This window comes from Oppia nitens, unplaced genomic scaffold, assembly GCF_028296485.1.
Source record: "Oppia nitens isolate AA-2021 unplaced genomic scaffold, nextdenovo-longstitch-racon4-pilon3 scaffold37_pilon_pilon_pilon, whole genome shotgun sequence".
Taxonomy (NCBI): Eukaryota; Metazoa; Arthropoda; class Arachnida; order Sarcoptiformes; family Oppiidae; genus Oppia; species Oppia nitens.
In genome coordinates this window covers 180914-206737 of record NW_026533218.1, presented here as the reverse complement: position 1 = coordinate 206737, position 25824 = coordinate 180914, and the positions used below count along the sequence as shown (strand labels likewise).

The 25824-nt window shown below is 26.5% G+C and overlaps 2 protein-coding genes across 2 annotated transcripts in view; both read left to right on the top strand.

The window, feature by feature from the left end:
• Positions 1-1813, top strand: part of LOC128957156 (uncharacterized) — a 28021-nt gene extending 26208 nt beyond the window's left edge. The window contains exon 10 of the mRNA XM_054302879.1: positions 1806-1813. Coding sequence (XP_054158854.1) covers positions 1806-1813 — 8 coding nt within the window. The remainder of the gene's footprint in view (positions 1-1805) is intronic.
• Positions 23-25824, top strand: LOC128957147 (1-phosphatidylinositol 4,5-bisphosphate phosphodiesterase epsilon-1-like). Its single transcript, XM_054302865.1, has 13 exons — positions 23-116; positions 2297-2794; positions 4731-5172; positions 6882-7064; positions 8297-8412; positions 9859-9911; positions 10483-10575; positions 12869-13231; positions 13778-16406; positions 19772-21670; positions 22566-22724; positions 23140-23840; positions 25241-25824. Exons 2-13 carry the CDS (start codon positions 2300-2302, stop codon positions 25821-25823), a joined length of 7716 nt encoding a protein of 2571 aa, XP_054158840.1. The 5' UTR covers positions 23-116; positions 2297-2299; the 3' UTR covers position 25824.

Here is a 25824-nt window from a genome sequence, read left to right as displayed (position 1 = left end):
ATAMTATTAATAATAATAATAATAATAATACAAACCCATTGACTACTATTACTACTACTAATACTACTACTACTACTGGTAGCGAAAAGTTGCGCCCAATTTGTGAAGATGTTAAGGTATGTATAATAATAATAATAATAATTATTATTATTATTACTATTAGTATTATTATTATTAGTATTATTATTACTATTATTATTATTATTATTATTACTATTATTATTACTATTATTATTATTATAATTATTACTATTACTATTAGTATTAGTATTATTGCTATATTATTTTTACTATTATTATTGTGTTTAAATAATAATATATGTGTTTACAAACTATTTTATGGTATATATATATATATATATATTATAGTAGCGGATACTTATAAACAGTTTATTATTTACACTTGTATTTAGRGGTTATTTTTTTAATAATAATAATGTTTAATACTTTATATATATGATATATATATGTTGTATGTTATGAAAGTTTTTTTGTTGTTTGTATTRTTATTATTATTATTATTATTGAGAGGATATGATATACCCTTTAATATATTACTATAGAKTATTTACAGTATATTTAAGTAGTAATTTCCTAACGTTATGTATACAATATATATATATTGTAATGTATATATATATATGTAATGTATATATATATATTGTAATGTATATATATATATATATATATATATATATATATGTTATATTTATTCTATATTATTATTATTATAGAAAAATTCCGAGAAAWTTTCCAACAAATAATTTGTTTGTTTAATGAATTAATTAGATTTTTTTTAWAAAAATTAATTAATTATATTCTTATCATTTATTTATTTTTTAAGTTAAAAAGTTATTTTTTCATTGAATTTAAATACTATTAAATAATTAATGGAAATATTACCCCGGGGGTAAAAACTTTCTAATAATAAGTATTTATTTATATTTATATATATATATATTTAAAGTAATATATTATATTTAAAGCTATTTACTAATCTATTTAATCTTTAATCTTCAAGTTGCCTAATATATTAGTATTATATAAATATAGTATAAGTTATATATATATATATATTATTATTGTAAATATATGTCAATATTTACATTCAATATATTTGACTAAATATTTGTTTGGATATATCGATTGATATATAAGTTTGTTATTTAAATCAATATTATATACAGTATATTATATTATTATATATATTAGAAAATATTAGTATTCAATTTATTTATAATATTGATATTGATTTTAATATATATATATATTTAATAGGAAATAATATATTATTATTATTATTATTACATATATAAATTGTCTAGTATCAAATATATATATATATATATATATATATACAAGTATAATGTGGAAAATACATAAATTATTTACTAAATAAAAAACTAAATTTTGATTAAAAAATATATTGTTTTTTATATGTAAATTAAAAAAAATAAAATCTGTATAAACAAAAATAATATATGATATATAATCAATAAATAAATAGTTTATTTTATATAAACAATTGTTTTATAAATACAGTATTATTATTATTATTATTATTATTATTATTAGTACTCTATAGTGAAAATATATTGCAAGTTATAATACAATATAATTACTGTATTGTAAAATTGATTGATAAAATTATTTGTTGACAACATAATATTTTAAATATATATAATAATAATAATATGTAGAGTAGTAATTAATGTACTATACTGTATACTATATATATATATATATATATTAATATTATTATATATATAATATATAATTTACATTGTTTAACTATGCATAAATAGCCGCTTAATTGCTAAATGACCTAGTTAATTAATATATCATGCATAATATACACATTATTTTTAAAAAWAAAAATAATTTTCAAGTGTGTGTACACTGTATTAAATTAACAAATAATATTACTGKTAKTATAATGTTGTTTATACAGTATATATATATATATATATATATATAAGTTAAGTATTAATAATTWAAAATAATTAACAATAACAAGTAAATTTTATTTGTTTATATTAAAAAATAAAAATAATTTTAATTAACTAATTAATTAATTATAAATTTTTATTTTTACTCTAAAAACTTCGAAAATTATTATTATTTTTGTTTTTTTTTTCACTAAAAAAATTAAAAATTTGTTTTTCTAATTGAAATTTTGTTTTTTCGGTTTGATATCTCTTTCTATTTGTTTAAACAAATTAATACAAACAAACAAAAAACATTTATTTTTTTCGTCTATTAATTTGATGTTTGTTTTTCTCACTATTATTATTAGGAAATGTCTCCAATCGAGAGCACCGGTAGATTGACGGCGCAAATGATGACAAAAATGTCGGCAAATAATAGTAATAATAATAATAATAATAATATAGTGTTTGACGAGTTGGACGAGTGTTGTGATGATTATCAACAACAACTAAATGACAATAATAAGGATAGTAATAATGTTGTTGTGGCCGGGGATACAATTAATAGGTGTGTCCAACAACAAGCAATTAGTGGCAAATTTTATCAAAACCTAACCAAACGTACAACCAATCGRYTGTGCCATTGGGTACAAACTAATTGGCCGACAACTACTAATAGAAAACATAGACAACCATCAGGTTCGGGGGGTCAATCATCAGCAGCAGCAGCACAGGTAGCTACTAGTGCTACTACTAGTACAACAGCTACTACTACTACTACTACCAGTAGTACCGGTCCTATTGATCTGAGACAATGTTTGCCGCCAATGTATCACAATTCAAAAAATATGGCCAAAAATATCAAGGTAAATTTACTATATAATTATTTTATATTTAATTTATTAGTAATTAAATTGTGTTTAATTTAATAAAATACAAAAAATTTTATGTTTTTTTGTTGTTATTGAAATATATATATATATATATATATATATTTAAATAATTAGATAAAATATATTGCTATTATTATTAATAATTTGTTATATATATATATATATATTATAGAGTAAATTATAAATTTTAAAGTATATATTTAAAATAAATTAAAATTTACGATTTTATTATGACTAATATCTAAAAGTATATTTTAGTTTTTTTTAAATTTTATATATTAATTGAATATAAATAGTATAATTACAGTTTTTTAAAAAATAATAATAAAATAATTTTTTAAATTACAATTATTGATAATATTATATATATATAACTAATTGCATTTTTATAGTTACTTTATAAATGATATAACTTTCTACTATATATATATATATATATATATATATATATATATATATAGTATATTTATTATTAAATATAAACAATATATATATATATACTAAATATTTAATTAAATTATAATAAATCTTTTACATTTTTTGTGTTTTAGTTTTTATTATGATTTTCTCATAACATTAATTATTTCATATATATTAAGCTATTGTTTTAGGTTTTATTATCTTTAAAAATAAAACTAAAGGGTTGGGCACCAGAAAAAAAWTATATATATATATATATATATAATAATTCAATTAAATAAATATTTTATATCATCAAAAAAAAAATCTTATGTATAATTTATGTTTAAACAAAAACAATAGGGTATTAATTGTACAAATATAGTACAGTATATGTACTGTATATGTATTATTTTTTTTAAGTGTACCACCCAATGAATTTTACTGTACTATGTTTTTTCAAAAWATATATATATATATATATATATATATATATTAATAGGTAATTATATTAAATAATAAAAAAACATGATAATATAAATTATTAAATATAGTAGTAATAATAATAAATAGTGATATAAATATTAGACATCATATATATATCCAGTAAATACCCTACAAATAACTAAATTTGTATTTTAATATTAATTAATATATTTAAATAATTTTAATTATATTATTTAGAAATGATTTTTGTTTGTCTGTAGATAACAATTAGTTTATATTATTATAACTAAATTTTTTTTTTAAATATTATTTATTTTTCCTATAGTTTTTCAACAAAAACAACAAAAATATTTTTAATTAAATATTAAGCTATAATTGTATTGTAAACTATATTAACTATTTTTTATTAAAAAATATGATTAATGAAATGTTAAACATAATAAAATATCATATAATTTAAATTAAATTCAAAAAATATGATAAATAATTAAATAAATTATATTTATGATATTTAATAATTACAGTATAATTAAAAATAATTTTGTATAAAAATTTTTAATCTAACGTTTTAATAGAAAATATTATTATTTATTTTTAAATACTCAATAAAGTTATATTAAAAAAAAGTTATCACTAAATAAACTAAAAACAAACAAATAATTTTAAAAATAATTATCAATAAATATTGTAAATAATAAATACATTGATTTAATAATATAATTAAAAAAAATTAGATATACTTATTATTATTATTTTAAATACTCAATAAAAAGTTATATTAATTAAAAGTTATCACTAAATAATAATAATAAAAAACAAGCAAATTATCAATAAATACTGTAAATAACAAATACATTGATTTTGAATAATTAATATATAAATAGATATACTTATTATTTTAGTTTTATTTTATTATTTTTAGATATACTTATTATATATCAGTTAATTATATATTATAATTGATTAATATTTTTATTATTTATTTATTATTTATTTTTTTTTGTATAATAATATTTATTATTATTATTATTATTTATTTAATTATATTCATTTTCAACTACAGGAGCAAAAACGTAAACTATTTCACAGTCCTGTCTACGAATCGGAACAGCAGCTAAAAAAACTATACATCCAAACGTGTAAACGGTTGCCGGCATACGGTTGCCGACTGTTTCACGTCAAGGAACTCCTACGCGGAAAAACCAATCGTAGGGCTACCCGACTGTTGGGTATATGTCTCGAACGTATAGTACTATTGGACAGTAAGACTCTGCAACCGTCGGCCAAATGTCAGCCAACCAGTCAACTACAACAGTGGCGTACGGGTGGCGGCCGTTCACACGATCGGCTGGTACTGGAGTTTCGCGGTACTAAATGGTCGTTCATAACGCCGTCCCATAGTTCGCTCCGGGCTATCGGTACTGTTTTGTGGGAGATTATGCAGGACTTGGACTCAAGGTTTTTGGACGATATATTGATTACCGATCGGGAACAGCTGGACGATGGTTTGTATTGATTGTGTATATGTTGTTTGTGTGTGTATTTGTATGTGTGTGTGTGTGTATTTGTATGTATGTATGTGTGTGTATGTATTTGTATGTGTGTGTGTGTGTGTATTTGTATGTATGTATGTATGTMTGTATGTATGTMTGTATGTGTGTATGTATGTGTGTGTGTGTGTGTGTGTGTGTGTGTGTGAGAGAGAGAGAGAGAGAGAGAGAGAGAGAGTTTAAGTGAGTAAGTAGTAGTTTATGTACTTTATATATATGTATGAGTGTGAGTGAGTGAGTGAGTGAGTGAGTGAGTGAGTGAGTGAGTGAGTGGAGTGAATGTTTGAGAGAGAGAGAGAGAGAGAGAGAGAGAGAGAGAGAGAGAGAGAAAGAGAGAGTTTAGACAACAAAATGTTAAATTAATTTTTATAATTTGAATAATATTTTTTTATTTTTTTATTTTTGAAAACATTAGTAATTTTACTAAAACATATATTTCAATACACATTACTACTAACTACTGTATTATACATACAATAGTATTACAGTATTACTGTATAATAAAAAAAATAATAAACTTTATATGAATATTATTTTATTATTATTTTTTAATTATAACTAATTATTATAATATGATATAACATTTCCCTTATATTATTATTATTTATTTTAATGTTTTTTTTATAATAATAATAATATTAATAATAAAAACACACTGAGATTATATATATATATATATATTTAATGTACATTATATTTTTATTTATTTATTTTTTTATGTTTGTATTAATGTTTATTTCTTGGAAAATGATAATAAATTTATTATTTATTTATTTTTTATTTTATTTTGTTTGTGATTTAAATGCATAAAACTTTTTTTTTATTATTATTTTTTGTTGTTGTTTTGAATTGTTGTTATATGAATGTCATATATATATATATATATATATATATAATATATTTATTTTTTTAAATATTTAATATTATTGTTAGTACAGTTATATTAGTGTATTATTATTATTATTATTATTAGCAGTGTATGTACTGTTAACACACACACACTCACATGATTTGTACAATTTATACAATGAAATTACATTACATTTCATTATGTTATATATATATATATATAATAAATTTTGATACTATTTAATATAAACAGTATATATATATATAGTTTTATTATTATTATTATTTATTATTAATATACATATCATTTAGTGTACTGATTACTACAGTTACAACATGTCATATACACTGTCATGTAATAGTAAAATATTGGATACGATTTTCATAGATGTTATGGTTTAAATGCCATCATATGTGTGACATATAGTAATTATTTTGTCATACATACCGTCACACACACACACACACACACACACATACATACATACACATACATACACACACACATACACACATACATACATACATACATACACATACATACATACACATACATACACACACACATACACACATACATACATACATACATACATACACACACACATAAACATATAATTTAATAACTACTGTACACTATATATCCATATAACTTATGTTTTTATATACCTTATAAATATACTGTATATATATATATAGTTATATAATTCAAATTGATTTATTATGTATATTTATAATATGCATACCATATATACTGTATATTTGTAATTAAATTATTTAACATTATTATTATTATTATTATTATTATTAAATAGATTGTCGGCGAGCATTCAGACACGGTTTCGGTTACGGTTTGGATAATAAAGTTTTACAATTTAGGGATGAATTGCTTAGATTGGAGTCGTTATTACATTTTCCAGAGGAAGTGGCTCTCAGGCTAACTGATGTTGAATACCAATTATTTTATAGTATAGCTCCCATACATTATATAAGACAAGGTATAGTATAGATATATATATATATATATATAGTTATATATATATATAGATATATAAGTCAATAATAATAATTTTATTATTATAGTTATAGTTGGGGTTTGATTTTATTATATCATATATATAGTATAATAGCATAGCATATATATATATATCAATAATATAAAAAAGAGTTATCAATTATATATATATATATATATTATATTTTTTTGCTGATGACTTGACTATTGACTATATATATATATATAACCGGAGTCATTCAATTCAATAATACTAATAATACTACTGTAAATATATGGTATATAAAAATTGATATATTAAATGATAGAAATAGATATATAGAAATAGATAGCATAGTTAGTATAATATAGAAAACATATATATATATATATATTAATATAATGTATTATTATTTTATTATATATATACTATGTGTGTGTGTCATGTTATGGGAAATATTTGATATATATTAAATATATCTTAATAAATAGTTCAACATATTTGTACCTGATAAAATTTATATAGTAGTTAAAACAAATATTTATTTATTTTTAAATATAGCCAATAGATATAAATATTTTTATATATCATATGTATTAATATCATATTAAATAATTCAATATACTTGTTAATAGTCATATAAAATATATACTCAAATAAAATTAAGTATAAAATATATGATTTAAAACTATTTTATTTAATTATATCGATACTAATGATGAATATATATATATATACTAAACATAAATTTTTTATTTATTTAATATAATATGATTACTAGTATATTTTTGTTATATACTAATATTGAATAATTAAAATTTACAAAATTTGACTTTTATCAAATTTTTAAATATTAATAATATTTAATATCATCATCATTTAAATTTTATAATGATTTATATATATATATATATATATATATATATATATATATTAAATGTCAAATACATTTTCAGTATAATTAATGTAATATTTTCAAAAATAATTTAAACGATTACTTTCAAAATCATATATTTAAATAATATATATATATTTTGAATATTTAAATAAAAATTAATTTTTAATGTATTCAATATATATAACATTTAATTATCTTTAATCTTATTTATAAATAAAATAAACAAAAAATTATTATCAAAAAAAACATTTTAATATAAAGATATTTATTTTTTAAATATATTATTATTATTATAAAAAAATATATTATAAATATTTTTATTATTTATTTTTTTCAGTAACTATTGGCTTAAGTAATCGCGAGTCGTTTAACATTTATAATACCAATCAATCAATACAATCAAACATAGATATGTCAATGACTGTTAAAAAATTGATCGACAGATTTAATGAGGTATTTATTATATAATAATTAATTTTTATAAATAATTAATTTGTATTTTTTTTAAGTATTATTATTATTAATATGTTTGCCTAGATTTTATTTATTTTTTTGTTGCTGTTAATATATTATATAAATTAATTTAATGTATGCAATCATCTAATAAAAAATCAATATTTATTTTTGTATTTTTTTTTTAAAAACTTTACAATCAATATTAAATACATTTTTATATTAATAATTAATAGTAATTACTTATATATATTTATAAAAGTCTATTACTATAATATCAAATCATATAATTTAATTAAATTAAAACTATTAGTATAAATCATAATATTAATAATACTGGTAATTAGTAATAATTATTTTTAAATATATTTTATTATTAATATAATAAATATTTTAAAACTAATTATTACTAATTAGCAGCAATTATTAGTTTTTATTATTATTATTATTTATGATTCAATAGTTTTAAATTAATTAAACTTTTATATATATATATTAGTCATTATTATTAATTATTAATATAAAAATGTATTTAATTTTGATTTACTGTAAAAAGTATAAAAATAAATATTGATTTTATTAAGGGATTGCATACACACACACACACACACACATACATTAAATTAATTTATATAAAATATTAACAGCAAAATAAAAACTAAAATAAAATCTAGGCAAACATATTTATTAAATTTTAATTATAATATTATACACAAAAAAACTAAATAAAAAACTAAAATAATTTTTGTATTTTAATTTTCTATGGTGTGTGTGTTTAGTGTTAAAAATTAATTTTGTATAAAAAAATTAGGCATTTATTTTGTTTCTGTTATTTTATAAAAAATTTTATTTTAGATTAATATATATATATAATTTCAATAATAACATTTTATGTATTAATGTTTAAAAATTAAAATCATAGTAGTGCTGTATTATATTTAATTTTAAAAAAATCACATTTAATAAAATATATAATACAGCACTACTATGATGTTTTTTTTTAAAAAATGTATTTATCCATGTAATGTATTATATAATATAATACTATACTTATATATACTATTATATAATACCTGTATATATATACTGGTATTATACTGTAGTTTATTTATGCAGTATTTATAAGTATATATACTGTATATAAGTTTATGTTATTAGTGTATGAAAATTAATTTAATAATAATTTTATTTTATTTTTTGTGATTATACAATATATATATATAATACTGTATATACTGTATAATATTGAATATATTAAGAAACCTTTTTTTTTATTTTCAACAAAAAATAATAATAATAATAATAATAACTCTATTTAAATAAATCAATAGATTTTGTTTAATACCTTATTTTTTTATATAATAGTTTAATATTATTAATAAAACCTATATATTTACATACATTTATATATACTGTATATATATATATATATATTTTATATTATAGGTCTCTTCATGGGTGACGCATATAATCATATCACAGCCGACACATGAAATGAGGTCTAAAATTGTTATATAATTTTTTTTATTGTTGAATATTATTATTATTATTATTTAATATTATATATTATATTAATATTTTTTGATCTAAATTATCATATTATTGTAATTTATAAGATTATATTATATATAGATAAGAGTAGACAAAAAAATTGATTTTTTTTCACTAGCTTTCAATAGTTTCAAACATCAATATATAAATATATATACTTTATATATATATATATTGCATATCTTATTAATATTAAAATTATTAATATATATATATATATAATATAAATCTTATATAAAATATAATATAATCTTATAACTCACAATAATATGATAATTTAGATTAAAAAATATTAATATAATCATTTATATTTTATAAAAAAATCATTTAATTATTTTTGTGTTTATTTTATTTTAAAAATGTATTTTTAATTTAATTTTATTTTTTTACTTAAATTTGTTTTTTGTTTGTTGAGTAGTGTGTATTTAGTTTTATTTATTTTTTTTTAAAAATTGTTTTACTATTTTTCCCCACCACTCCCTCCCGTCTCTCTACAACGTGTTGATCCCGTTTAAACAGGAAAGCCGTTTTATCGTGTATAATGCGTGTGGCACAATGTTGTTGGAACATGGCCAATTTTAATTCGGCTACCGAAATATTAGCAGGGTTAAAGTAAGTTTTATAATTTAAATTTAAAATTTAAAAAAAAATAAAAATTTTAGTATTTAAAAAAATCTTAAAAATCCTAATAATAATAATTATTATTAGATATATTATAATAATTTTTTTCTAAAAAAATAAATAAATTTAATTTCTATATTTAAGAATAATTATTGTTTTTACATTATATTATAATAATAATAATAATAATAATAATATAAAATATTTCTATATTAAAAAAAATATATACTGTTAATAGCATATGTAATTTTTTATTTATTAAAAATAATATTTTTTTTTAGTATTTTGAAATTATTACATTTTAAAAGTTATTTTAAATAATAATAATACTAATGTTAAATTTGAAATATCGGTAATATATTATTGTAATTGAAAATATAGATTCTGTATATATTATTATTATTATTCAATATAATATAATATATTGAATAATAATAATAATAATATAATATTTTTTTGCAAAATAAATTTGATTTCTTTATATATAATATATATATTAAAAAAAATTAAATTGAATTTTTTAAAATAAGTTTTTTTTTTCATATTTGTATACATTTACAAGTTTAGCAACAACAAAAATTTTAATATATTTTAATATATAATATATATTTTTTTTATTAATGTTGCATGGTACTACAAATAATAATAATAATAATAATAATAATAAAGTACATTACTTCAACATTTTGAGTTATAAATTATATTTTAACTGTGTTTTTATGTATTAGGATTTACTGTATATATTTAGTATATATTATATGTAACTTACTTATCGATCGATATCATATTTTAAAAAATAAAAACATTTTTCCCCTTTTATTTTTTTTGTTGATATATAACTTATAAATTTATATTTGATTATTTCAATAAAATATACACTATATTTTCAAAATTTTATTTGCAATAATATATATATATATATATATTACATGTATTTTATACAAATTTTCCACTGCATTAGTAGTACATTATATATATATATACAGTATATTAAATTTAAACTAAACAAGTATAGCAACTACTATATGTTAAAACATATTTATATTGATATGTATTTTAGCTATAATAACAATAATATATATATATATAATTTTATTTTAAAGATTTATCATTTCAAATAGTATTTTATTTATTTGACATTTAAATACTTATACACAAAAAAATTAAATATAATAGTATTTTCTAAGATTTTTAAAAGCAAAAAATTATTTAAATATCATTATATTTCTACTGTATATAAGTTAAGAAATAAATAATAATAATAATGTAAATATTTATTAAAATATAACATTTTTATTTAATTAAAATATTTTTATTAATTGTTTGGTTTATTTGCGAAAAAATTAAATTATTATTATTTAAATATCATGTTTCTTCTGTATATAAGTCAAGTAAAAAATGTAATAATAATAATAATAATAATTTTTATTTTTTTTGCAAATAAACCAAACAATAACAACAAATTAATAAAAATATTTTAATTAAATAAATTAAGTTTTAAAATTAAGATAATAATAATAATTAATATTATTATTATTATTATTATTATTAAAATATAGCATTTTTATGTCATTAAAATATTTTAATTAATTTGTTGTTATTGTTTGGTTTATTTATGAAAAAATTCAAAATTATTATTATTATTATTTAAATATCATGTTTCTACTGTATATAAGTCAAGTAATAAATGTAATAATAATAATAATAATATAAATAATTAATAAAATATAACATTTTTATTTAATTAAAATATTTTTTTATTAATTGTTTTAATTTATTTGCGAGAAAAAAATCATAATTATTATTTAAATATCATATTTCTATATATATAAAAGTTATAATAAGTTAATAAATATAATAATAATAATAATAATATAAATAATTAATAAAATATAACATTTTTATTTAATTAAAATATTTTTTTATTAATTGTTTTAATTTATTTGCGAGAAAAAAATCATAATTATTATTTAAATATATATATATATAAAAGTTATAATAAGTTAATAAATATAATAATAATAATAATAATATAAATAATTAATAAAATATAACATTTTTATTTAATTAAAATATTTTTTTATTAATTGTTTTAATTTATTTGCGAGAAAAAAATCATAATTATTATTTAAATATCATATTTCTATATATATAAAAGTTATAATAAGTTAATAAATATAATAATAATGTAAATAATTATTAAAAATATAACATTTATTATTTAATTAAAATATTTTTTTTATTAATTTTGTTATTTGTTTTTTTGTTGTTTTGATTTTATCAGATCTGAAAAATTGAAACCATTTTGGCTGTCCATCTGTACAAAAGATCAGCCGGTGCTCAAAGAACGGCTATCCTCAGCCCTGTTATCCATGTCTGGCGAACCATCGGCTGAATACCGATCGGCAGTTACCCGTGCACTGGATATACCCGATTCAAAGGTCATACCGTTTTTCGGTGCCTTTTTAAAGGATCTTAAATGCATTTTACGGGGTATGCCATCGCTGGTAGTATTGCCAGTCGATGACGACGACTACTACTATACAGTGGCCGGTAATGATAGAGCCGGTGCCGGCAGTAATGCACGTAATGTCCAACAAATTAATTTAGATTTTATCGCCGATTTTAATGGTGACGATCACTATATGTAAGTAATTTTTGTTGTTTTTATCAAATAATAGTTTATTATATAAAATATTTAATTTTAATTTTTTTATTATTATTAAATGTTTTTATCTAAAACAAAATACAATTATAACTATTATTTTTAATTAATTAATTAATTGATAATAATGTGATAATTACTAATTAATAATAATTAAATTATTAAATTTATAGTTTATCTAAATTAACTATTAGATAATTTAATTAATTAATTAGTGAAAAAAAATAATTATTATTTATTATTTCATTTTTTAAAAATAATTATTAATTAATTAATTAATTAAACAATTTTTTTTAAAATTAATTTCTATTAAAATTAAATGCTTTTTTGTTTAACAAAATAATTATAAGAAATATAAAGTTATTAACAAACAAACAAAAAATATTATTTTATTTTGTTTATATAAAACATTAATTTTTATTTTTTAATAATTTATGATTAATTAATTAACTAATTAACTAATATATGTAATTACAGTAGTAATTAATATATACTATAATGTGTTTGATTTTTTTGTTGCACTGGTAGGTCCCGGATAGGTGTGGGCGGTATAATCAATATGGAAAAGATGTACAAAACGCACGAAGTATTAGATAATATCCGTGCATTTCATTTGCATCAACAGCGCCGACAACACCAACAACAACAACAACAACTGTTACTAATGATGGACAACAACAACGACACCGTCGGTAAAGACCCGCCGCCGCCGCCAATGGACACATCGATATCGCCAACAAACAGCTATTGTCTCAATCAAATGCTGTACACTTGCGGCGGTGGTATCGCTGGTGACGGACTAACCCATAAGGTTATTGACGGCGACAACAGCAACAACAACGCCCAGGAAGACGACTTGCACTATAAGCTGGATGTCGGCGATACAGCCTATCGGCCGATTCAGCCGCTGGCCAACAGCGGTCACGGTGTCTCATTTGTACCTATTTCTATCGATGGCAGTATTATCGACTTGCATCAGCTACAGGCCATGCATCACGGCCTGACGTGTGTCCACTACGAGGAGGACACTGGCCGATCGGCGGTAGTCTATCTGCAGTTGGAACAGTCAAACGCTACGTTGATCTGGTGTCGGCCGACCTGGTCGACGGCCATACGTACGCAAACCGGTGTTACGCCGCAGGACTATTCGTTGCCGACAAATATCGAGGACACTGTACAGCCGGCTATTGTGGCCAAATACGAGAGCAAAGAGCCGGCCATTCTCGGTCTGGACGAAGGCTACATTGATCTTCAATATGTAAAAGATGTCCGCATCGGGCAGTCGTCGGCCGATCTGACACTGATTGCCCGCCGACACGGTCTGTCCGATTCGGAACTACTTTCGACGACGGCGGCTGCCGACGGTTACAACGGTTCAAACAACAACAATAACTCGTCCGTTAAGCTATTGTTCGGTACCAATCTGTCGGACAATCGATCGGTAGAATTTATATCACCAAAATCGGTGGCCACTGTCTGGTCGGACGGCCTACGGTGTTTGTTTCGGTTACAACAGCAACAAAAACAACTAACCGATCAGCGAATTGTTTGGCTAAAAGACAAATACTTGCAGCTGTACTACGAGGACGCCGTGTGTTCGGGTCCGACACCGGCCGAAGCTATTCGGGTGTTTGGCGGACGCAAGTGGACACTGGATGCTATGGGTGCCGGCTATATGTCGTCGTCGACACCGACGCACACGGATTTGTCATCATCGGCAGCAGCGGCAGCAGTGGCCGGCGCCGCCTCGACTGCCAACAAACACAAAGACTCGGCCAATCGGATAAAGAAGAAAAAATCGTCCGTTAGTTTGACCGCCGCCCGTGACAGCAGTCCCCGCGGCGGCGGCGGCTGCGGTGATCTGGATCCGAGTCCGGCCGGTTCGGCTCACGGGTCGCCGTCGATCAAACAGCGTATCTATAATCTCAAGTTTCAATCGTCGCAGAATCGGCTGCTCCAGAGTTCAGCAGCCGCGGCCACTGCCGCCGCCGCCACTGCCGTCGATAAATCCGATGCCGATTCCCGATCCAACATCGAAACCATTAGCAACGTATCCGGCGGTAGTTCATGCGATGTCCACCAAACGGCTGGCAGTGGCGGCGGCGGCCGATTGACGGCTAACACCGGCAGCGGTCCTACCATTCATACCAATTCGCTGACCCATCACTACAGGGAAAAGTTTTCCACAACATCGACAACACCGACGCCGTCTAAGACCAACCAAACAACAACACATAACGACTCCACGACTACCGGTGCCGGTGTTGACAGTCATTTGCTGACACCATCTAAATTGCCGACAACTAAGACAACGATAACACATTCATCGCAAATGAATTTCTTAGAATTTCAGGAACTGTTTCGTTCGTTTATCATTAGATCCAGACGTGATATCAAAGATATCTTCGAACAGATTGCCACCAAACCGGACATTCATTTGTTTGGCAGCGGTGTCGGTCCAGAAACAGTTGGCGGCGGCGGCGATACATTGACTGCCAGTATTACTACTACTACTACTACTAATACTACCGCTGGCGGCGGTCCTGCAGTAGTCAGTGGACAACAACAACAACAACATCCGAAACTAAGTATCGACTTAACAATGAGTCCGACAATGTCCACAACCAGCGATGTTAGCGGCTATTACTGCGGCGGCGGCGGTAATAATACTAACACTACTACTACTAGTAGTAGTAGTCAACAGCAAATGTTGGGACTGTTGACCCGAAACTCGGCCTACGATCGTACGGATGATTCGTATCAGAAATCGCGTATATTCGATGCTATTGCCGCCGCATCGATAGTGGCCAACAGTTCGGGTATCGATACCTTGAAAACAATGTTGTTGACGGCTACCGATTTCCAAGCGTTCATCCTAACCTATCAGTGCGAATCGGTAACCATCGATGATGTCCGTCAGCTGATCCAGCGTCACGAACCTAATCCGGCGATACGGCGCCGCCGGTGTCTATCGTTTGAAGGTTTTGCCCGCTATCTGATGGATAAAGACAACTATGCCTATACACCGGAGAGGTATACAATCAGCGAACATGATATGAACGAACCGCTGTCCCACTACTATATGGCCTCMAGTCATAACACCTATTTGACTGGCCATCAGCTCAGGGGCGAGTCGTCCGTTGAATTGTACAGTCAGGTTAGTTGACTAGTAAATTGACTTAACTGGGCTTAAAAAGCTTTAATTTAGTTTTTTGTATAAAAAACAAATAGCCCCCCCCACCACCACCACCCATGTAGCTTAATATATACAGTTTATGCCATTTAAAAGTTTAAGCCATTTAAGTAATATTATTGTGTTTTTAAGTTGACAAATATATATATATATTTTTTTAATTATTAAATTATTAATTATTTAACAATTATATTTAGCTATAGTTAAGCTAGGTGAAATTTATTTAGTCATAATTTTAAAAAAAATAAAATAAAATAATAAATAAAATAAGTTTTATATATCTTTTTACTAAAGTTAAAGTATTGTAAGAAAAATAAAATAACTTTTAAAAAAAAATGCACATGTACTTTATATATTGTACAGTTTATGCCATTGAAAAGTTTAAGCCATTTAAGTAATATTATGTAAAATAATTTAGCAAGGTACTTTAAAATAACTTACCTAATATAAGGCAAATTGAGTACTAAGTTAGCTAGCTTAGCGTAAAGTGTTAAATGAACACGATATTACTTAAAATTTAAACTTTTTTTTAAGTGGCATTATCTGTATAATGGCATGGTACACATATTACGGTCGCACTTTTTAAGAAATCTAGACCCCCTCCTCCCTGCCCTATGTTTGCAATTGTTCGCATGTAGTCATTTAAAAAAAAAATTACGTTAGCTTATCACTAACAGCTACCCCCACCCCCCACCCCACCACAAGAAATAAGATATTATCTAAATGCTAACGTTCTTAAAGTCTTTACCCCTCCCATCCCCTCCCCTCCCATTCGTTCGCAAAAGTTCGCTTTGGCTAACCACCCCCCCCCTCTCCTCAAGTGCGAACGTAATATGTGAACCATGCCTAATTAAAAAAAATTTTACCATGTTCAAATAAACTTATAATAATATTTTTTATTTAATACTCATTTTTCATAAATATTAATTTTTAAAAAAAAACACATACTCAATGTATTTGAAAAATTTTGGATAATATTAAAATTGAACATGCTATTATAGTTGCAATAGATAAAATAAAACAATTAAAAACCAGTTGAGAATGCTTTAAAAGCATTTCCACACGAATTCCTTAACTTAAAAATGAAAAAATTAAAAAAAAAAAAAAAAAACAGTTGAGAATGCTTCAAAAGCATTCCCATACGATCTCCTTAACTTAAAAAAGAAAAAAAAACCAAAAAAAATCAAAAAAAAATCAAAAAAATTTTGTAGCGGAGCCTGGATTCGAACCACTAACCTATGTGGGACAGACAGACAGACAGACAGACAGACAGACAGACAGACAGACAGACAGACAGACAGACAGACAGACAGACAGACAGACAGACAGACAGACAGACAGACAGACAGACAGACAGACAGACAGACAGACAGACAGACTTTTAGAATGCATATACGTATTCCTTTCAGGAATTCGTGAAAACAATAGTTAACTATAATAGCATGTTCAATTTTAATATTATCCAAAATTTTTCAAATACATTGAGTATGTGTCATATTAGTTGATAAAATTATTATTAATGATTTGTGGTGACATATCATATATTGTTGGGTTAGCTAACTGTGCATTAGCTAACCATTTAGTATCTATCCACTGTACTATATAATTGTGTAAGTGATTGAATGTATGATAATACAAAAGTTTTTTTTATTAATACAGTAGTATAATATAGTTAGGTTAGGGTTCAGGTAATTTTTTCGCAAAATTTATGTGTAGGTGTGGACATACCATATAAGTAGTTTGTTGTTGTCTAGCTAACTGTGCTATGGTAGGTGTTTGGGTGGTGGGTGACTAATTTGAATGGCTGATATATGATTTTTTTTTTGAATAAATAGATGAACCCATAATAATCTATACGTGACTGTTGTATTAGTCACACACACACACAGTTAGTCATATTGACACAAACACACACACAAATATGACTACCCAAGTGAGTGAGTGAGTGGGTGACTAAATTGAATAACTAGATGAACCCTATATCATGAACCCTATATATGATTTTGTTAAATTGAACAGTTAGCTAGAAAACGGTTAGTCAATATGACTAACTGTTCAATTTAACAAAATCATATAGAGGTTCATGATATAGGTATAGGTCATAGTAGTTAGCTAGAAAACGGTTTGTTAATATGACTAACTATTCCCTACCCATACCCCTCCCACCCCTCATTGAAAAGTGTGGGTAATATAGGTTTTTTTTAATAAAAATGTATGACTAACCTTATAGGTTGACTATTAGTAATACCCTTTAAATAATAATAATACTGTAATTTATTAAATTGAACAGTTAGTCATATTGTTTTCTAGCCTAACTATTGCCTGCCCCTACTCCCACCCCACCCCTGATTGAAAAGTGTGGGTAATATACTAAACTTATAGGTTGACTATTATTATTAATGCCCGTTTAATAATATAATATCTATACCAGGCGTTATAAAATGATTATACGGTCCCTTATTTTTAAAAAAAAAACATAATTACTGATCAAAATAAAAAAAACAAAAATACACAAATTTTATAACTAAATTTTATATACTATTAAATTGCAAAAAAATGCTTAATCAAAATTAAAGAGTAATTAAAAAATTTAAAAAAAAATATTTAACCTATGTATTTGAGCTAGATTAATTATATATATATATATTTAATAAAACAATTAAAAAATCACTATACAGATATACACACTGATCTAGAGTTAAATTAAATTACATAAATTAAATAACTAATTTTTTTATAATAATAATAATATTAAATCTAAATATACTAATTAATTATAAATAAATATGTAATTTGAGCTAGATTAAAATATAATAAACCATAGACTCTCTCTCTCTCTCATAGGTTTATTATTAATCGGTCCCTGAACGTTAATTATAAAAAAATATTAAAACTAAATTAATAAAACAAATATAACATAACATTAAAAAAATTATTAGGGAATACAAAAATTTTATTTAAAAAAAACAAATATATTAATAAAAACATGTTATATATCAATACTGTATATACAGTATATATCAATGAAAAACAATAGTTAAACATTAACAACATGTATAACATTAACTAAAATAAATAAAAAACAACAATTAATTAATATAATAGTGTAAAAATTTGTAATATTTGTAAATGAGTAAGGTACATTACATTTATATTATCATAAAATATGTAATCAAGTTAAATTAACAAAAAAAAATCTATCATGATAGTTTTTTTAAGCCTATACTAATACCTATACTAATAATACTAATTATTATTTATTTATTATGTGATACCTCCTAATCGATACCCGTATACCCGATACCCGTATACCCGATAAATACATACAGGTGCTGTCTACCGGCTGCCGGTGCGTTGAACTAGACTGTTGGGACGGTGACGATGGCCTACCGGTCATCTATCACGGCCATACCTTGACATCGAAAATATCGTTCAAAAAAGTCATCGAAATTATCAACGACAAGGCATTTGTGGCCAGTCCTTACCCGGTTATACTGTCACTGGAAAACCACTGTTCCCTACCGCAGCAGATAAAAATGGCCCAAATATTTGTCCAGATATTCGGCGACAAACTGGTCACCCGATTCATGTTCGATTCGGACTATTGGGACGAACCTCAGCTGCCGTCACCCAATCACCTGAGATATCGGATATTAATAAAGAATAAGAAACTAAAAGCGCCGGCAATTAGTCCGCAAGCGGCGGCGGCGGCGGCCGCGGCCATGAATATGCCGCGTCAAATGCGCGGTATGTCTGTAGCCGGCACTGCCGGCAACCCGACCACCGCCACTGGATCGTCGCCGTACTCCAAGTCGTTCAGCGGACGTACAAATAGTCTGATATCGACGGCAAGTACTGGCAGTCTGAACGAAGAAGAGGACGACGAATATGAAGACGAAGAGGACGACGACGAAGCCCTGGACGATGCCCTACAGGCCTTGAATGCCGCCGCCGCTGCCGGCGGCGGTGGTGGTGGTGGTGGCCGTAGTAATAGTAGTGTTGGTGGCGGCGGCGATCAACAACAACAACAATCGGTGGTCACTAAGTCGCCGGCCGTCAAAACTGAATCATCATCGAGTCAGGAGTGCGCCAGTAGTTATGGTGGCGGCGGTAGTGATCATATTAGCAGCAGTACTACCGGAGCCGCTAATACTACTACCACCGCAACCAAGAGTGCCAATACTCATCAACGGTCGACCAGTTCGCCAATGAGTGTCAGATCGCCGCGTAGTCATAGCGACACATCTGACCATCATCATCACCAGCACCGTCAGCACCAACACCAACATCAACAACAACAACAACAACAACAGCAGCAGCGTCTGGTGTACGACGCGGCCGACTATTATGCCCAACAAATGTCGACAATTAGTACACTTCACGCCCAAAACAAAGCCAACCGAAAATCCAGTTCACAGATTGCGCCCGAACTGTCCGATTTGGTCATCTATTGTCAGGCTATCAAGTTTCGTGGTTTTTCGGCAACGACGGCTAACAGTGGCATCGGTGGCGGCGGTGGAGGCATTGGATTACCGACGGCCAGTCCGACAATGACCGCCGGCAGTGCATCAGCAGCCGCTGCTGGCGTTATTATGACCGGCTCTTCAATGCCTACGAAAAAGATGGCCAACACCCGTAAGCTGGTGGCCTCGGCAGGAGCCGTACCCGGCGGTACTGGCGGTTCGGTTATTGCTGGACAGCAGTTACCCGGCGGTGGCGAGTGTAAGAGTCCGGACATTCGCGATAGCGTACCGTCACCGACACCCATGTCATCGGCTGTATCGTCAATGGCCACCACCACCAACAACAACAACATACCGCTGACTACGGTAACCGCTAACAGGAGGCCAACGGTAAACGGGGCCTGCTATCAGGTATCGTCCATCAATGAAAATACGGCCAAAAAACTGTGTCGCAAAAGTCCGCTGGCCGTTATCGGGCATACTGTTGGCCAGATTATGCGTACCTATCCGGCCGGTATGCGCATCGATTCATCCAACTTTAATCCGGTAATATTCTGGGCATTTGGACTCCAGTCGGTAGCCCTGAACTACCAGACAGTCGATTCGGCCCTACATATCAATCAGGCTATGTTTGAACAGAACGGCGGGTGCGGTCTCGTACCGAAACCGCCGGTAATGCGCGACCGACAGCACGTGATGTTTGGCCGATTCAATCCGTGGGATAAGGAGTTTGACGGACTGCACGCCATTAATCTGACAATAACTGTACGTTTAGTTTAATTATTAACTTATTTTATTAATTTTAATTAATTATTTTATTTTTTTAAATAACATATTTTTTAAAAAAAAATTTTGGTTTAATTTCTGATAATTTCTTATAATTAATCATAAAATAAATATTATTTTTTTTAATAAAAACTAATAAATAATTAGTTTATTTATCTGTAATTATTTAAAATGTTATATTTATTTATTATTTAATTTTTATTATTAAAAAAAACTAATATATTWATAATAAATGCAATTAATTATTAGTAAAACTATATAGAAATTATTATAAAATAATTAACAATTTTATCAACAACAACAAAAAAATTACAACAATTTTATAATAATTAATTGCATTTATTATTAATATATTAGTTTTTTTTAATAAAAATTAAATACTAAATAAATATATCATTTTAAATAATTACAGATAAATAAACTTATTATTTATTAGTTTTTATTAAAAAATTTAATTTTTTTTTAAATAATAAGTAATTTTAAKTATCGAATTTAAAATAGTAATATAAAATATTAATATAAAACTTATTAAAATTTATTATTTATTACTTAAAATTTATATCAATGACAATAATATCAAATTAATAATTATTTAAGTATTTAAAAAAAATTGTAATAATTATTTATTTTTWTTTAAAAAAAAACTCTAATATAGATAGTAAAATAAATAATTACAAAACTTTAAATATTTATTTTATACTACTAGACACATAAATTTATACWTATATGAACAGGGTCATTGATTTTTTTTTGTTGAAAATATTAAAAAWTSATAAATATTTATCTAAAAATAAAAAAATTATAAATATTTATCTAAAATAATATATATATAATATATGTTTATCTATTTCATCAAACAAACAAACAAACATAGATCATATCGGGTCAGTACGTATGTCCGACAACCAACACCGGTAGTCCACTGGTGGAACTGGAGGTAATCGGTATACCCGTTGATTCGGTACGACAGCGTACGAAAATTGTCCAACGAAACTCATTGAATCCCATTTGGAACGATACGTTYATGTTTCGGGTAAATTCATATACATACCAGTCCCCCTCCATACATACCAGTCCCCATAAATATCATTCCCATAATTACCAGTCMCRTAAATACCAGTCCCATAAATATCATTTCAATTAATACCAGTCCAATACATACTATTCCCATAAATTTCATTCCGTAAATATCAGTCCCATACATACCAGTCCAATAAATACCAGTCTCATAAATACCAGTCTCATAGATACAGTACCATAGATACCAGTCCAATAAATACCAGTCCCATAAATACCAGTCCTATAATTATCATTCCCGTAAATACCAGTACAATAAATATCATTCCCATAAATACCAGTCCTATAAATACCAKTCCCATATAYATACCATTCCCTTCTATGATATGTATTGCCTAATAATAATAATTATTATTATWATACTATTTTAGGTAACGTTCAGCGATCTGGCATTTCTACGCTTCTCCGTAACGGATGCCGGCACCAATCACGTTGCCTCCCAGCGGGTCCTACCTCTGCARTGCCTGCGCCAAGGCTACCGACACCTGAGGCTCAGGTCGCCCCAGAATCAGTCGCTACAGTTATCATCCCTATTCATCTATTCCCAGTACGAGGAAGAGGGTCTGGACTATCATCCCGGAGCTTGTGGTGGTRGTGGTGGTGTCCAACAACCATACGGTTCGGACGGTGATAGGGACGGTATGGTCAATGGCCAGTCACAGGTAACTACCGGCGGTACGGGCGGCGGCGGTAGCGGCAAACAGCGTACCCGTCGTATACATTCAAGCGCTGCCGACTTTAGCCGACTGGACAGTCGAGATCAGTCGTCGGCTGCGGCGGCGCCGCCACCAGTCAGGCGTCGTATGTTTTTTCTGGTCATTCACGGTGTAGTAGCCGACGAACCGTCGACTATATTGAAGATTACACAGGACTCGACATCRACGGATGTTATACATCAGGCACTGACCAAAGCWGGGAAACCGGTGGATACGGCMGCCGATTATGTCCTCATTGAGGAAGTCCAGCGCGGATGGGATCGTAAACGTGTWAACGARAGGAATATTACACAGAGRATACTGGATCCAGAGGAACGGCCATTGGAGGCACAGTCTCAATGGAAAGGAGAGGGCAGGTATGTSTRWCAGTATATATATATATGTGTGTTAGATAGTGTGTGTATGTATGTGTGTGTGTGTGTGTGTGTGTGTGTGTGTGTGTGTGTGTGTGTGTGCATGTGTGTATGAATGTCTATGTATGTGTGTGTGTATATGTGTRTTATATATATGTGTATATGTATGTGTATATATATGTGTATATGTATGTGTATATATATATATGTGTGTATGTTTGTGTGTGTATTTTTGTGTATGTGTGTGTTAGTTAGTTAGTTTGTGTATGAGTGTCTATGTATGCGTGTGTATATGTGTATATATATGTGTATATGTATGTGTGTATATATATATATATGTGTGTGTGTGTGTGTGTGTATGTGTGTGTATGTTTGTGTATGTGTGTGTGTGTATGTGTGTGTATGTATGTATGTATGTGTGTGTTAGTTAGTTAGTTTGTGTATGAGTGACTATGTATGTGTGTGTATATATATATGTGTGTGTGTGTGTGTGTGTGTGTGTGTGTGTGTGTATGTGTATATATCTGTATATATATATGTGTGTAGGTGTGTGTGTGTGTGTGTGTCAACTGTTTTTTTATGTTTTCTGTTGATTTGAGCTGTAATTTATATAAATTATAAGTATATAGTTTTCTGATGTACCGATTGAATTGCTCGGAAATTGCCGAGCTGTAAAATTTATATAAATTTTTTTTATAAAAAATAACAAAATTTAAATAGTATGAATAAAAACATAAATTAATTATTATAAAAATTTAATTATTTTATTTATAAAAATGTTGCCATCTAAAAAAACCATGTAAAAAATAATAATAAATTAGTAAATTATCTATTGTAATCTATTGTAAACAAATTTTTTAACGTTGTTAAAGTTAATTTTTTATACATTCCCTCATGCGCGCAATTTCACGCAATTTTCCGCAATTGAATTGCGAAAAATTAACAACACTACATATAGCATATATATATATATAAGCTGGTACAATGTTATATAAATAGTCATTATTATTGATATATTCAATTCAAGTATACATAAATATATAAACTTATACGTTATTAAAAAATAAAATACTTACCATATTGTGGACCAAATATTTTTTGTTAYTAATTAATAATTAATAATATAAGTGTTATATATTGATATATATAATTAGTTAYAGTCTATATAGTTAAATATTATTATATATTTTATTTTATTTTTTTTAAAAAAAACTATTCAATTTTAGTGTGTATTAAAAAATTATAATAAATATTAAAACTATTCATACATTTGTATAAAAAAAAMAAAAATTTTTGATGTAAAATATTTATTTAAAAAAATTAAATATTATTATTAGTAATAATAATAATAATTTTGTAAATCTATAAAAACTAATTAATAATTTTTTTTCAATTATCGATAGGTATGTCCTGAAAAAAGTATCGGACGACCCGAGCACCAGGGCCTGGATGTCGAGCATACGTAACGCACAAAAGGATAGACAGCGTAATAATAATACTAATAAATTGGATTCAAATAACCCGGACCTACAGTCCGACCAGTTGGCCAACGAATGGACCGACGAAACCTATACGGCCGATACGTTTTTGGTTTGTATCTATAATGTCAGTCCCGATCAGCCGTACACCATATTGAAGTCGTCAGCCGATAGTACAGCCGCCGATATCATAACCCAGGCACTGGTCAAAGCCAGACGACCCGAACCGCACCAGGATTTGGCACTGATCGAGGAATTGGAGTATTTTACCGATACTGGCGGCGGTTGCGGCTACGGTGGCGGCGGTGGTGGTCAGGAATCTGGTCAGACATCGTCGTCATCGTCTAAAAAATCGGGTATCAAATGGCGTCGYGTATTAGCCGACGACGAGTGTGTCTATTATGTACAACAAAATTGGAAAACTAAAGGCAAATTTGAATTGAAATTACGCAAAGATTTGACGGCCACTGATATGACGGCTGACCAACAATCGGCGAACAAGTCGTGAC